General features: G+C 40.9%; 1 protein-coding gene across 7 annotated transcripts in view; it reads right to left on the minus strand.

Annotated features, from left to right (window-relative positions):
* Window positions 1–597: 597 nt before the first annotated feature.
* Window positions 598–13509, minus strand: part of adam22 (ADAM metallopeptidase domain 22) — a 51478-nt gene continuing 38566 nt past the window's right edge. For 2 of the 7 annotated variants that reach the window (XM_028975404.1, XM_028975403.1), the window contains 12 exons: window positions 13098–13161; window positions 12411–12516; window positions 12193–12312; window positions 11787–11955; window positions 11401–11512; window positions 10483–10573; window positions 10248–10301; window positions 9184–9384; window positions 7042–7139; window positions 6443–6509; window positions 3483–3606; window positions 598–3103 (listed from right to left, as the gene is read on the minus strand). In XM_028975404.1, the coding sequence (XP_028831237.1) occupies window positions 3083–3103; window positions 3483–3606; window positions 6443–6509; window positions 7042–7139; window positions 9184–9384; window positions 10248–10301; window positions 10483–10573; window positions 11401–11512; window positions 11787–11955; window positions 12193–12312; window positions 12411–12516; window positions 13098–13161 (1227 nt within the window). In that variant the 3' untranslated portion in view covers window positions 598–3082. Of the gene's footprint in view, window positions 3104–3482; window positions 3607–5689; window positions 5777–6442; window positions 6510–7041; window positions 7140–9183; window positions 9385–10247; window positions 10302–10482; window positions 10574–11231; window positions 11279–11400; window positions 11513–11786; window positions 11956–12192; window positions 12313–12410; window positions 12517–13097; window positions 13162–13509 lie in introns of those variants that run through there. The other 5 variants (XM_028975405.1, XM_028975408.1, XM_028975407.1 and 2 more) reach the window with 4 other exon arrangements.

Here is a 13509-nt window from a genome sequence, read left to right on the forward strand (position 1 = left end):
CCCTCTGTCTCTTATTGAGATTATGGCCATAACATCCCTCCCAGAACTCCTTGTTCTTCCTTTTATACTTAAGATCATTCTTTACAACATGGGTTTTATGTTTTGGGGTTATTGTTCTGCAGCAGAATAAATTTGGAGCCTGATAATACTGCATGAGGACACCACTCATCCTCACCATCAATCCAGAGTCCCTGGTGCCATATTTCTGCATCACACTGGGTCCTGCCAATTCTGAGCGGATGGCAGTTCTAGACATCTGATTTCAAAGGTGTTGATGTGTTTTTAGTCTTACAAAGTTTGCTTTTACAGTCCTCAACATTGAATGTAATCCTACAAAATCTCTGCATTTGTGCAAGTAAATAAATAATTATTATTTAAATTTATATGACATTACATTTACGACATTTATCAGATTCCATTATTCAGAGATCCTTACAATCAGTAGTGACAGGGACAGTCCCCCTGGAGACACTCAGGGTTAAGTGTCTTGCTCATGGACACAATGTATTTCATTAATGTATCATGTTATATTTAATATTTGTTTATTTACATAAATAATGGCTTACATTCTGATCAATGAAAAGCCAATACAATGAGTCATTTCAATGAAACTTTTATTTTATATTAAATATATTACAATACTGAATGATATTGTAATAAACACAAATATAGACAGTGACCTTTTTAAAACTGTCCTTCTGCGTACAACATACAACAGAAAAAAACAGCATTAAATAGAATTGTACATGAGGACTGGAGATTCTGTTCTGCTCTAAAAAATACACTGGGACAAGCTCGGAAATGTGTGACAGAGGAGGTGGGTCCATATGCAAGGCTTACAAAACCTCTGGTCTGCAGTATTGTAAGTACATTCATGAGAATTTGGAACCTGGGACACCAGAGTAGATCAGGGTGCGGGTCAACACGACGTGTGCCTACATCTGGTCCCCTGCTCAGCATCTCGCGGAGGCTGCCGAGGGAAACGGTCCCACGCAGAGGAGGGCTTCAGGGACAGAGAGAGGGTATTGCTTGAAATACACCGCCTGCCATAAGCTCTTCGGAGAAGTGTGTACGGAGGGAAAGCGAGAGAGTGAGGTCTGCTGGCATGCATTTTTACACACGGCTGTCTCCAGCATCTCTGTCCCTGCCTGGGTCCGTCCTCACAAGTTACAGCTCAGTTGCAGCCGCACATGGGCTGCATAACCGGACGTCGATGGAGGTGTCAAAAGGCAACATAGATGGAAAATAAAACTGAATCAACACAATAACTGTAGTAGCAATAATAATAATAATAATGCACTTAAAATGCTGCTGTTTTTACATCTTAACATAATACAAAGAAAGTGGGAACTTACAAATGTATCTTAAAATACTTATAACTAGTATTATTATTATTACCAGTCATGGCAATGACCATCTCAAGGCTGTCAAGATGTTACTACTAAGATGAGTTATATTGCATACGCCGAAGCTGAGGAAAATATATGCACATATGAATACCGGTGAATACAGGACACCGTCATGAAACACTAAGACGACTCACGCCAGCGTTGTCGATTCTCCATGCCCAGCCCTTCTCTCTAGCATCTCTGTAGCTTTCACATAGCAACATGTACAGAACAAAGTCATCTAATAAAATCCTGTTCTACTGGAATAAAAATCCTTATTATGGGGGCACAGCTTTCTTACGCTAAGTTCTGGTATCCATTCAAAAAAACTGAATTCAAGCCAAAATGTACATAAATGGATAGATAAATACTAATAAATACAAAATAAAGAGTATGATAATTACACCTCGTTTTGCCTCTATACTGACTTGTTATTTATCTCAGGGGGTCGCTGAATATATTAAATCTTTTTTTAATAGACCGATCTGATTCTGTCCATATTTAGAAGTTGTCTGCCATCACCCATATGAAGAACAAGACTGTCGGATGGTCCTTTATTACAGCAATGAGGTCTATAGGTACACCTATAGATACAGATACTCGTAGTTTATTTTATGCCTTTAAAAGGCAGGACATACAGAGCTATTAACATGGCAATCACAGATCAGTTTCAGGACATGTTCATCATGGACGGACTGCAGATACAATCATCACAGCTTTCACAGCTTATCAGTGGAGCGTACGGTGGGTGAAAGCAACGTTTCATTTTATTACACCAGAGACAAAGCCTCTACAGTCACTCAGAGAAGAATCCAAAGACAAAGACACACAGAACAACAGGCTAAAAAAGCAAACGTTCCTAAATACACCTACAGTATCCAAAGAGGTAAGGGCAAAATGTCATTTATTTCCCCTTACTCAATAAAGAAATGTCTCTAAACAAAACCTCCAGTCTCTTTGAACATTGACCTTTACATATCTACAGAAACCGTGAAGAAAGAGGAAAGTCAGAGGGGGTGCTGCTGCGGTCGAGAGAGAAAGGTACGTCACACAGGTCAGCCCTTCATAACATGCAGTCCCTTATAATGTATTCGTTCACGAAAGAAAGAATTTTCTCTTCTTTTAACACTAAGATGAGTGGGTTAAACAGGTAAGCCTCATGCATACAATGCTTTGCTTCTACAACGAACACGTGCTTTTTACCCTTCACCTAAACATCTGCCTCGCGTTCCCCTGTCACAACCTGCTCAGCAATCAGGCCAGGCGTTTGGGAGGAGGGTCAAATTCTTGTGGTCAAATTTCCTGGGGGTGGGAGGTAGCCCACCTTAGCATGAGCATGTGTCATCTTGGACTCTTGGGATCTCTGGGGGTGTGTGATCTTTGTAAAAAGCTGCCTCGAGGCACTGGCCATTATGAAAAGCGTCATAGAAACAAAAGTGACTTGGAATTGAATAGCATCGTGTTGGTGATGGGCTGCAGCGGTGTGGGGCTGGGGGAGGAGCGAAAACACCACAGCGGCCTTCGCTGTCCTGGAGGACGTTTCACCTCTTCTTCGCGTCTCCCCCCTCTGTCTTTTTATTTATACCTGCTGTTGTTTTTCTCACTGGTCTACTTTTGTTCCCGTGTTCTTAATTAGTATAAAAGCAGACAGAAATGTAGTTCTTAAGATCTGCAGGGTTACACAAGGAGTCGGCTTATATTGATGTTTCCCAGAGCTGAAAGAAAATAGGGTGAGAGACAGGATGAGAAACACAGACAAATGGCTAAACAAGCTTTGCTTGATTATAATTTCAATTATAATCTCAAAAAAGTATCACCATTATCACCTGCATTAAAAAAAACAGCAGCATAGGTCTACTGAGCTAATTTGCATGGGGCAATTTTATTCCTAATATAAATATTATTTATTGCTGACTGTCATCAACACAGTGAGGATATTAAGCGTACAACTAACTTTCTGGAATAAAGTAAACTGCGTTTAAACAGCAGTATTGAATATTACCAATCATCACCCCATCACCACTAGAGGGAGTCTGAGTAAGCGAGTGGGTTTGTTATCGGGATGTGTGTCGTATATAGGGGGTCGGGGCTCACCCTGGCACTCTGTCGGTTGGCTTTCCGCTCCTCATCAGGCAGTGGGGGGAGAGGGTAGGGGTAGCGCCGGCTGGAGGCGATCGACCCTGTAGATGAGGTTGGTGACTTTGCAGGAGATAATGTCCTGTGGGGCACGACACAGTCTGTCTCAAATTCATGACAGTCAAGATCAATACACCTTCTGAGACCAGAGACTCTCTTTTTTTTCTCCACTCAAGGTAACCATCGACCCACATGCCTTCACATGCCTCCACCTTCTCTGATGTGCTGTTGAGGGAATATTCAGCATCGCAGAACACACTGGTTTACTCTGCATTATACATCCATCCAACTCACAGCAGGAGACAGTTTCTTCATTGTCTTAGAGGCTCAGAGCCAAACATGGACAAGAAGAGCACAGATGGGATTCCAACCTGTGATGTAACCCAGAGCTACTCCAATGCTGGGTGTTTAATCCCTTCACAGTTTAAATGACATCAATCAGAAACATGGAAGACATGAGGAGGGGAGTCAAACCAGACCAGGGTGGACATCTTACTACACAAGTAGCACAGAAGAGCAAAGGTCCAGGAGAGCACAAGCAAGGAGCAAAAACATATACACACAAATATACTCTGTACATGCAGATGCAGGGAGACATATATACAGTGGTGCTTGAAAATTTGTGAGGACTTTTCCAAATTTCAAAGTAGATTAAAAAGTGGACAAACTAATCAAAGAAGACAAAACCTTTGAGACCTCACACTGGATATTGTGTAGAGTGGCGTTCATCTTGCCAAAGGACATTGCTGCTTTAGAAGAGGACCAACGCTCGGCTACTCAATCAATTCCTGGCCCAAAAGGGATGACTAATGAGAAGAGGTTGGCTGAAATGGCACAGAGCAAACCAAAGAGTGACATGATCCAGCCAACCAGGCAATGAACCATTATTCCTAAATCAGGAACCCGTGGCCATTGCTTGAGATTAGCATGGAAACACTATAGTCTGGACCTGAGAAAGAACTGATATGATAGTTATCGTATGTACTGTAACAGCGCAGTACGGAGGTAGTGCAAGCTAAAAATGCTTTAAATGCTTTGAGAATTGTATGAGATCTTAGCTACTTAATAGCCCCTGTGTGGGCTTCAATTGTCTCCTCTAGTTAGTTATTATGTAATTTTGAGGACAAACCTGCGTCAACCTCTAGGATTATCAATTCATTTGAAGGTGATAGTAGAATCAATTATGTTCTTTCAAGGGTACATCAATCAGGATAACCAGTTTCTAACCTGTTGTATTAAAAAGATTAAGGTTCTATCAAAGAGAGCTAGTAGCCTAGTGGCTAAGACCAGTGGTTCCCAACCATTTTCCCTGAAGCCCCCCTGCCTGTGTCCAATATAAGCCAGGACAGTCTCAGGCCAAGATATACAGATCTAGTTTATATAGTATACCGAATTATACAGTCTTTGGGTGTTTTATTTAGATTTTACTAATTTTACATTTACTAAAAATAATTTTGGTAACCTCTGTGCAAATACAATTCTGCGCCCCTCCAGTGATCTCTGCCCAATGAACACAAAGAGCAGAAACTCTGTGCTTGGGAGGGTTGGAAGAAGAAACTCGCTGATATCAATAAATCTGGAAGGCGCTCATAAACTTTCAAGCAGAACTGTTAGGACAGTGAAGGTAAAGACGCACAAATTATGAAAATTGCAAAGCATGAAAACCTCAGGGTTACAGTGCTGGTTGCTGACACAAAACACAGCAAAGAGAATTTTATCAAGGTTTATTTGTTTGGAGGACCATTGCGGCTGGGTAACACCTCACACTCGCTGTGCAGAAATGCATGTCCCAGGAATGGGTACGAGTGGTGATTAAGAACAGCATGGTCATCATCTCATAGTTCTATATCAACTGGATGAACTTCTCTATTCGGGAGAATTTTGTGGTCCTACAAGCTTATCATGCAAGTAAAAGAGCACAAATGCAAAAATGATGCTGAAAGCAAGATTGTGTTTAGTAATTAGAACCTGACTGTGCTCTAGATAACACAACGCAAACAGCTAAACTGTTTCTAAAAAAAAAAAAAAAAAAAAAACCTTGAATTTTCTGTTCATACCTTCAAGAACCAAAAGATGCCCAAATGAAAGAGCTGGGATAAGCAACGCAGAAAAAAAACACTAAAACAAGAACTGGGAGGAGAAGGCAAAGTGATCTGTGACGGTACCTAAGGTAGGGTCCTTCTGTGTTTTTATTGACATCCGTCACCCATTTAGTTACATAATACTCAGTTTGGACGCAAGGGGTTAAAAACCTGCAGGATGGGGCAGGGAGGAAGTTGGGGCAATCATGGGCACAGGAAGAGAGAGAACACAGAAGAAGAGAAAGAGGGAGAGGATATTGCGTAAGAGAGAAGAGGACTGCTCCAGTCTTCTTGCATGAGCACCAAGATGCAAGCGAGTTAGCAGCGGGTAACAATGGCCTTCCATTAGTGGGAGATCTGACATGTTTAATAGTGTTTTAAGTGCACTGACGCATTTACAGATCTGCATTCAGATGCAGCAAAAATAATAATTTGCATTTTGGTTTGGATCATTTTTCCCTCCAAGCAGTAATGCAGTGATATATTGGACTCATGCTTCTAAAATCATATGCAAAAGAGGAGGATGATGAGAAGCTCAAACATTCATATAGACAAAAGGTGTAGATCATGTTTGTATATGCAAACAACTGCATCAATTACACAGAGAATATTCAATAAGTTTAGACCATGATGTACTGCTCTAACCAAATGTAACAAAGGCCTCATACTAGACTGCCAAGTGCATATGATGACAGCCAGTCTTAATTTATGTTTTTTATGTTCCCATCTCATCGATGAACACTTTCACTGTTGAAAAGGCAGCTGTATTTCACATCAGAAATCTCATGCTAGTGCTATGAATGCTTACACATTTACAAACACAAAACACAAACTTACTCAGTGGAGTTGGACCGTGGCCGGAACTTTTTGCCTTTAAGCTTTTTGCGATTTCCACTCAGATTTCCTGAAGAAATAAAGGCACATCATGAAAACAGTGAGTGTTGCTATGCAATTTTATAGATTTCTGATCAATCGACTTCACATTAGAAGCCATCCATGTATGTTCTTTGTTGTCAGCTTTAGAGAAGAGAAGTGAAGCTGCACTGCTGATCGTGATGACGAAACACCCCATCAGCACCTTCGTTTGCACTGACAGCAAACATACCCTTATTTTCAGACCGTCTGCAGTCTTTATCTACTGTACCTCCTGGATAAAGACCCTGCTCCTATAGTTTGGGGAGCAGATTAAAATGCAGAGGACAAACGTGTGTACTAGCTGTTTATCACAATGACAAAATCAATCACTTTAGAAGTGTAGTAAGCCTGAAGATGATGTAACATGGGTACTCAGTAAAACAGAACTCACCAGTCTGTTACTATGCAGTCAAGCAAGATGGAGACCAAACATTGATGAGGGAAACAAAAATATTACAGCCCTAATGGAGACGACAGACAGACAAAATGCACTTTAATCTGATGAAAGTTGCTTTTTTCACCTTGCCATGAGTTGCTCCTGGGTCGCCCATTCTCACAGACGTCTGAATGTTTGGCATCTGGAATCCTCTCACTCCATGAGTGTGAAAGACCGTTTGATCTTTAGAACAAAGCAACAAAGACCAAGAATGCATGTTAGATCAAAACTATAATGTTAATAAAGGATATTTGGAGAACACAGGAATCAAAGGTTACAGACTAAAACGCTATGTACTGTCGTGGCCAAAAGTTTTGAGAATGACACATACTGGTTTTCACAAAGTTTGCTGCATCTGTGTTTTTAGATCTATTTGTCAGTTGTTTCTGTGTTGTATCAAAATTACAAGAATTTTATACGTTATAAGCAAAGAGTCAATATTTGCAGTGTTTTTCAAGACCTCTGCAGTTCACCCTGACATGCTGTCAATCAACTTCTGGGCAAAAATCCTGACTGATGTAACCCATTCCTTCATAATCAGTGCTAGGAGAATTTGTGGGTTTTTGTTTGTCTACACTCCTCTTGAGAGTTGACTACAAGTTCTCAGTTGGATTAAGGTCCAGGGAGTTTCCTGGCCATGGACTCAAAATGACAATGTTTTGTTCCCTGAGCCACTTAGTTCTCACTTTGGCTTTATGGCTCAGTGCTCCGTCATGCTGGAATAGGCATTGTTCTTCACCAAACTGTTCTTGGATGGTTGGGAGAAGTTGCTGTCGGAGGATGTATTGGTACCATTCTTTATTCATGGCTGCGTTCTTAGTTAAAATTGTGAGCGAGCCCACTCGCTTGGATGAGAAGCAGTCGCACACATGAATGGTCTCAGGATGCTTTACTGTTGGCACGAGACAGCGCTCACCTTTTCTTCTCCGGACAATAATTTTTCCAGATGCCCCGAACAATCGAAAAGTGGCTTCATCAGAGAAAATGACTAATCCAGTCCTCAGCAGTCCAATCCCTGTACTTGTTGCAGAATATCAGTCTGTTCTTGGTGTTTTTCTTGGAGAGAAGTGGCTTCTTTGCTGCCCCTCTTGACACCAGACCATCCTCCAAAAGTCTTCACTTCACTGTGTGTGCAGATGCCCTCACACCTGCATGTTGCCATTCCTGAGCAAGCTCTGCACTGGTGGAACCCCTATCCTGCAGCTGAATTGCAATTCATCCAATCTCTCTACATAACATTCTGGAGTATTTGCAAATTGCCATAATAAAGACAGATGCAGCAAATGTTGTGAAAACCAGTACTTGTGTACTTCTCAAAACCTTTGGTCACTTCTTTACTAGGTGACCTTTTCTTACTGCATTCAAGATCTAACGCCTTCTTACAGTAATCACTTCTTCAGTGAGTTCCTTCTTCAAACACAAACACAGACACACATACAGAGAAGGGTTCAATGTCAAGGACATGAGAGCATGAAACACCACAGAGGGGATAAAAAAAGGAGATGTAGACAGAAAGAACCCATGAGGAATGACAGGATGGGGCAGTGGTCCTCTCTCACAGGTCAAGCACCAGGCTGGACCAGAATGATGGGTGAAAAGACACTTTTTTTTTCATACATTTTATTTTATATATCCTTCAGCCAAATTGTTTTTGTCTATCTTTGCTGTCATGTAAGAAGGAAATCACATTTTCTAAGTAAAGTGAGCTTTGAGGAAAAATTATTTGACAGCACAGGCCAGTTGGGGGACATTAAATTTTCATTATAATCAGACATAACAATCATGTCTATTTTATTGATTAATTGTAATTTAAAAAAAATAATTCATGTTAATGGTGATATTTTGCATGTGTTCATTTATTTCTCTTTAAAAATCTAGACCATTCTGAAATGTGACCTTGGTTTGTTTATGATTAAAGTATTCAATATATTATTATCTGACAAAAGTAATGTTAAATGATCCTTGAGAAGTTTCCACATTTTGACATAACTCCATCCCCCATGCCATGCAAACCATGAGCTTAAGCTGAGGCAAGGACAGTGACTTAAAAGCGCGGTAATGTGCTGTTTTTACTTACATTTGTGGTAGAACCTAAATAAACAACTTAGTAAAAACTGGACATGCAAAAGAGAAAGCGTGGTGGAGAAAGCCATAAGTTCAGCATTAACCCCCAGAAAAGGTCGTGAAGATGAAGATGATGTTAATGCAGATGAAGGTGGGGGCACACCTGAAGCCAAACAGAGAAATGTTTTGGCTGATGGAGGGGATGGAGTGGATGAATGAGCAGGAGAAGGTCTGAAGATGTGACAGGTAGGCAGACCTCTTCTTGGAACTGCTGCCTGAATTGGAGCTCACGCCCTGAGGCACATCACTGTAGAACGAATCTCCATCTCCCGGCTTCTTCACATAGTCACCTGGGGGCATCTGGCTGCATGCACACATGGCATCAAACATCGTTGTTTCCACAATTTATCCACATCAATCAAACATGGCTTGCACAATGAATGAGTTGTTCTTTTTCAGCACCAGCTATTTGGACCCTCAACAGTAAAGAACACTGAGAGAGAGAATATTCAAATTCGGTAACACCTTTTCATTTGAATGTACTGCAGCCACTTGTCAATCACTTTCTGCAAATGTCTTAGCCATGTCTTTTACAAATTAACAGAAGAACATCAAAAACTATTTTCTGCAGACATCATTAAACAAGTTGATTTAGGCACAGTAAATATGAAGACCATTCTGAATAGAAAAATGACATTAAAAAAATGACATTTTGTCATTCATTGATGCTTTACACCTATGTATGGACCTATGTATGCTACAAAGTGTGCCAGCAGTGTATGTGCACATTAACTCCTTCTCAACAATTTACAGTTGAAATGAAATATATAAGCCAGAAATTGTCCAATAAACACATTCAATCTCACCTCGTTTTATCTTTGGTGACTTGCAATGCATTTAAAGGCTAGAGAATGGGACAGTAGCTAGAATGCTTTCTGACATTTTTTCAAAATCCTATGAAATCTCTGAGCTCTTCAACACGACACGCTCCGCATGGCCGTACATTTGATTTTGTGCAGCTTTTAGTGTGTGGTTGTATTTTTAGTTTTTAATATTATCTTCATCTAAACAAATTTCTTTCAATGAAGGGTTGGCTTTTATCTTAAATAAAGCTACTAAAAAGACTTACCATAACCCTTTTTACCAGTTTCAAGGGGTGTCAGTAACTGTCGAACATCACAATTACAAAAACCCACACACACACAGTTGTCAGAAAAATGAACAGACCGACAGAATCTCCTGTGAACTTCAGACTCTTCATATCTGCGCTGCCTGTAGCTCCTGCACACACACACACACACACACACACATTTATTTGAGGTGGTTATCTGTAACATTTTAAAGGTTCTCAGAAGTAGAGAGATGACAAACAACAGCATCTGTAAAAATCATTATTAGTTATGCTGTTTCATTTTGTTACACCATGCTGCTCATTATCCTGTTATGTATGGGTGGGACTCACTTGTAGCCCCAGACAGAGATTGCCAGGATGAGCGCAAGAACCAGGAAGGATCCGGTGATAGCACCGATGATGAGGTTAGTGCTGACCACATCTGCAGGAGATACAACAGTGGTTTGTGTGAGGAACCATGACAACACAATAAATTTGATGTGGCTTACTAATGCTTCATTTTAATTATTAGATAGATAGATTAATAGATTGTCAGGTATGAAAAGGGATGTTTGGCAAACACATATGACTGTGATTGTCAGATTATGGAATAGTTGAAGACTATTCCAAAGGAGACAGGAATATTCTTATCAGATTTGATCATATTTTATCATAGGTTTGGTGCTGTGGGTCCAGAAGTAAGCAGATTCTCAGATAATCTCAGATCTATTGTAGTTTCCAGTACATGACATATATGGATCAGTGAAAAATGTACTCTGAGCCTTCATCTTAGAATTTCTCGCGTTCTACCACGCATTTCCCAATCCTGAAGAACAGAGTCACGTTACTCATGTGGAACCTGATAATGTTCTGGTGGGTGTGGACAGGGACAGCAGGTTCCCTGGAACGGAATCTCCATGATCTCCTTACCAATGACCATGCCACAAGACATTCACAGGTTATTCTTACATCCCACTCAATACCAAGAGAAATACAAAGTCAGTGGAGTAAGGAAAGAGTAGGAGAGGTGGGAAAAAAATGGCAACACAGACAGACAAACACTCATCAAACAACAAAGAAGAACTCAAACGTGACCTCACCCAGCAAAAGACTGCCGACAAAGAATGAGTGAGCGAGAAAACGAGCACTACAAAAAAAGAAATAAAATGAACCCATGAAGAAGCTGCAGATGAATGTGATGAACTGAAATTAAACAGACAACTCTTCATCTCCATCTCTACGAAAAGTCTGTGTGTTGGACGTCTTTACCTTGCGACGGAGGGGTGGGACGAGCAGTGAGCGAGCTAAGAGGATACGTGGAGTTGCAGTCATCACCAGTCCATCCCAAATGACACACACACCTCAGCTCATTACTGCACACCTATCGGGGCGAAGAAGAGACGTCACCTTCCACTACAGTAAAATACACACTTGTGAAGGGACTATGACTGTGTGTCTATGCTGCAGTGGCAAAAGTCAATTGGCTTTTCAGCTCATTCTGTAAGAAAATCACATGTTAAACTATGATAAATCACTGTGAACGTGAATAGTGAATTGTCTTGATTCATGCATTGAGTGTATTGATGCATCCCAAATTTATATGTTGAGAAATAGAACACACAGAAACATAGATAGGCAGAGCGACAGACACATACTCCATGTCCTGAGCAGATGATCTTTTCGGTGGTGCCGGGGCAGGTGCTGAAGTTAAACTCTTGCACTGGGAGGCACCGGTGGTTGAAACACACCCTGTCTGTCCCACAAGCGGTCCCATCCTCCACATAACCCAGGTCTGTGTCCCCATCAATCAGCACGTGGCCCCCACTGCAGTCAGAATCGCACAGAAAGAAAAGGCACTGGCATCTAAAGCATGAGCATTCTGGGGGGCCGTATATGTGCATATTAGTGCTCTTTTAATAACATATCAATAATGAACAATGTTGCAGGTTTAGATTTGATCATACTTCTGCATGCCTTGGCTGTACATCTGATCTCTGGCTGAGGAACAGGATGTTTGTGATTGAAAAGGCATGAGAAGAGTGTTTGAGTGTAAAGGTGCACCTGCAGTCTAGTGATGCACTGTGCTGGGCCACACTGAACGACGTCAAGCCTCCCTGCAGCTCCCCCAGTCGAGGGGCGGGGGAAATATTGGAGCACAGCAGATACCCACAGTGAACATCCCTACACACACAGAGAGACAGAGAAAAAAAGCAGAACACGATGAAGCAGAACAGAACACGACAGAACAGAATAAAACCAAACAGAATGTAGAGGCTCACAGTTTTTTGCACTGTATCCATGTGTCCCTATCCTTGCCACAGTTGCCTTTTTCGGTCCCTTCGATGTTCAGCTTCTCATAGCAAAACTTGTCAGCAGCTGTTGCCTCTAGAGAGACACAAATACACACGAACAGCACAATTTGAATCATCTGAACAGCATGGCATGGAAATCTAAATTGTGTGAATCTCAGAAGAAGGGGTTTTGGTCAGGATTGGCTCCAGGTGAGATTGCCAGCTGGGGTCAATCTGGACAACTGTTAAAAGTCTGTGGCTCCGCCCCTCTGCAGCGGCAACATTTTGGTGAATTCTGAGGTGAACTTGACCTGGAAACTTTGTGTTTGAGTTTTGAGTTCTGGCAATCGTGGGCTAGTTTGTGTTTTCCCCTTTATTCCCCGTTTACGGCCATTGAGCCTGGTTTTGTTTCAGTTCCTTTATTGTTATAAATAAAATCCCTTTCCCAGAATGTCTCGTCTCTGCGCTTCCCTCCCCTGTCAGCTCGCTGACGTGACAGCTTTAATTGGCAATTTGACAACTAACTAAAACATTACTGATCATTTTTAGGTTTGGCAACTAACTAAAGCATCACTTACCATTTTTAAATGAATCTAGCACATAAAGAGGCGTGGTGCATAAAATGCAGAAGATTAAAACAATTTAGCGATAACATGAAAGATAAATGCAACTCACTCTCTCCCCATATAAATTTGCACTGACGGTCCTTAGTTTTGCATCGTCCATTGAAACATCGTCCCTGATAAAAAGAAAGCACAACAACTTGCATCAACTTCCTTTATCATTATAAGCATTGTCAATTAATAATTTCATTACTTTAAATTTATATTGATACTGATAACTCTTGAAGTACCATGACATTTAATCAAACTCATAAATCAACATTACTATATACTGATAATATTGAATAGTGATAATAGTAAAGAATCCACATACAAAACCACTTTCAAAATGATGTGAGTTTGCTGGATGAGGTATTTCTACCTGACTACATTGAATTATAATACAATAGTGATAATGGTGTGGAAAGCACTGCTCTCCTGTTACCCTTTAGATTAGATAAAAATGAGTAAATCCTCAAGTATTA

This window comes from Denticeps clupeoides, chromosome 4 (genome assembly GCF_900700375.1).
Source record: "Denticeps clupeoides chromosome 4, fDenClu1.1, whole genome shotgun sequence".
NCBI classification, from domain to species: domain Eukaryota; kingdom Metazoa; phylum Chordata; class Actinopteri; order Clupeiformes; family Denticipitidae; genus Denticeps; species Denticeps clupeoides.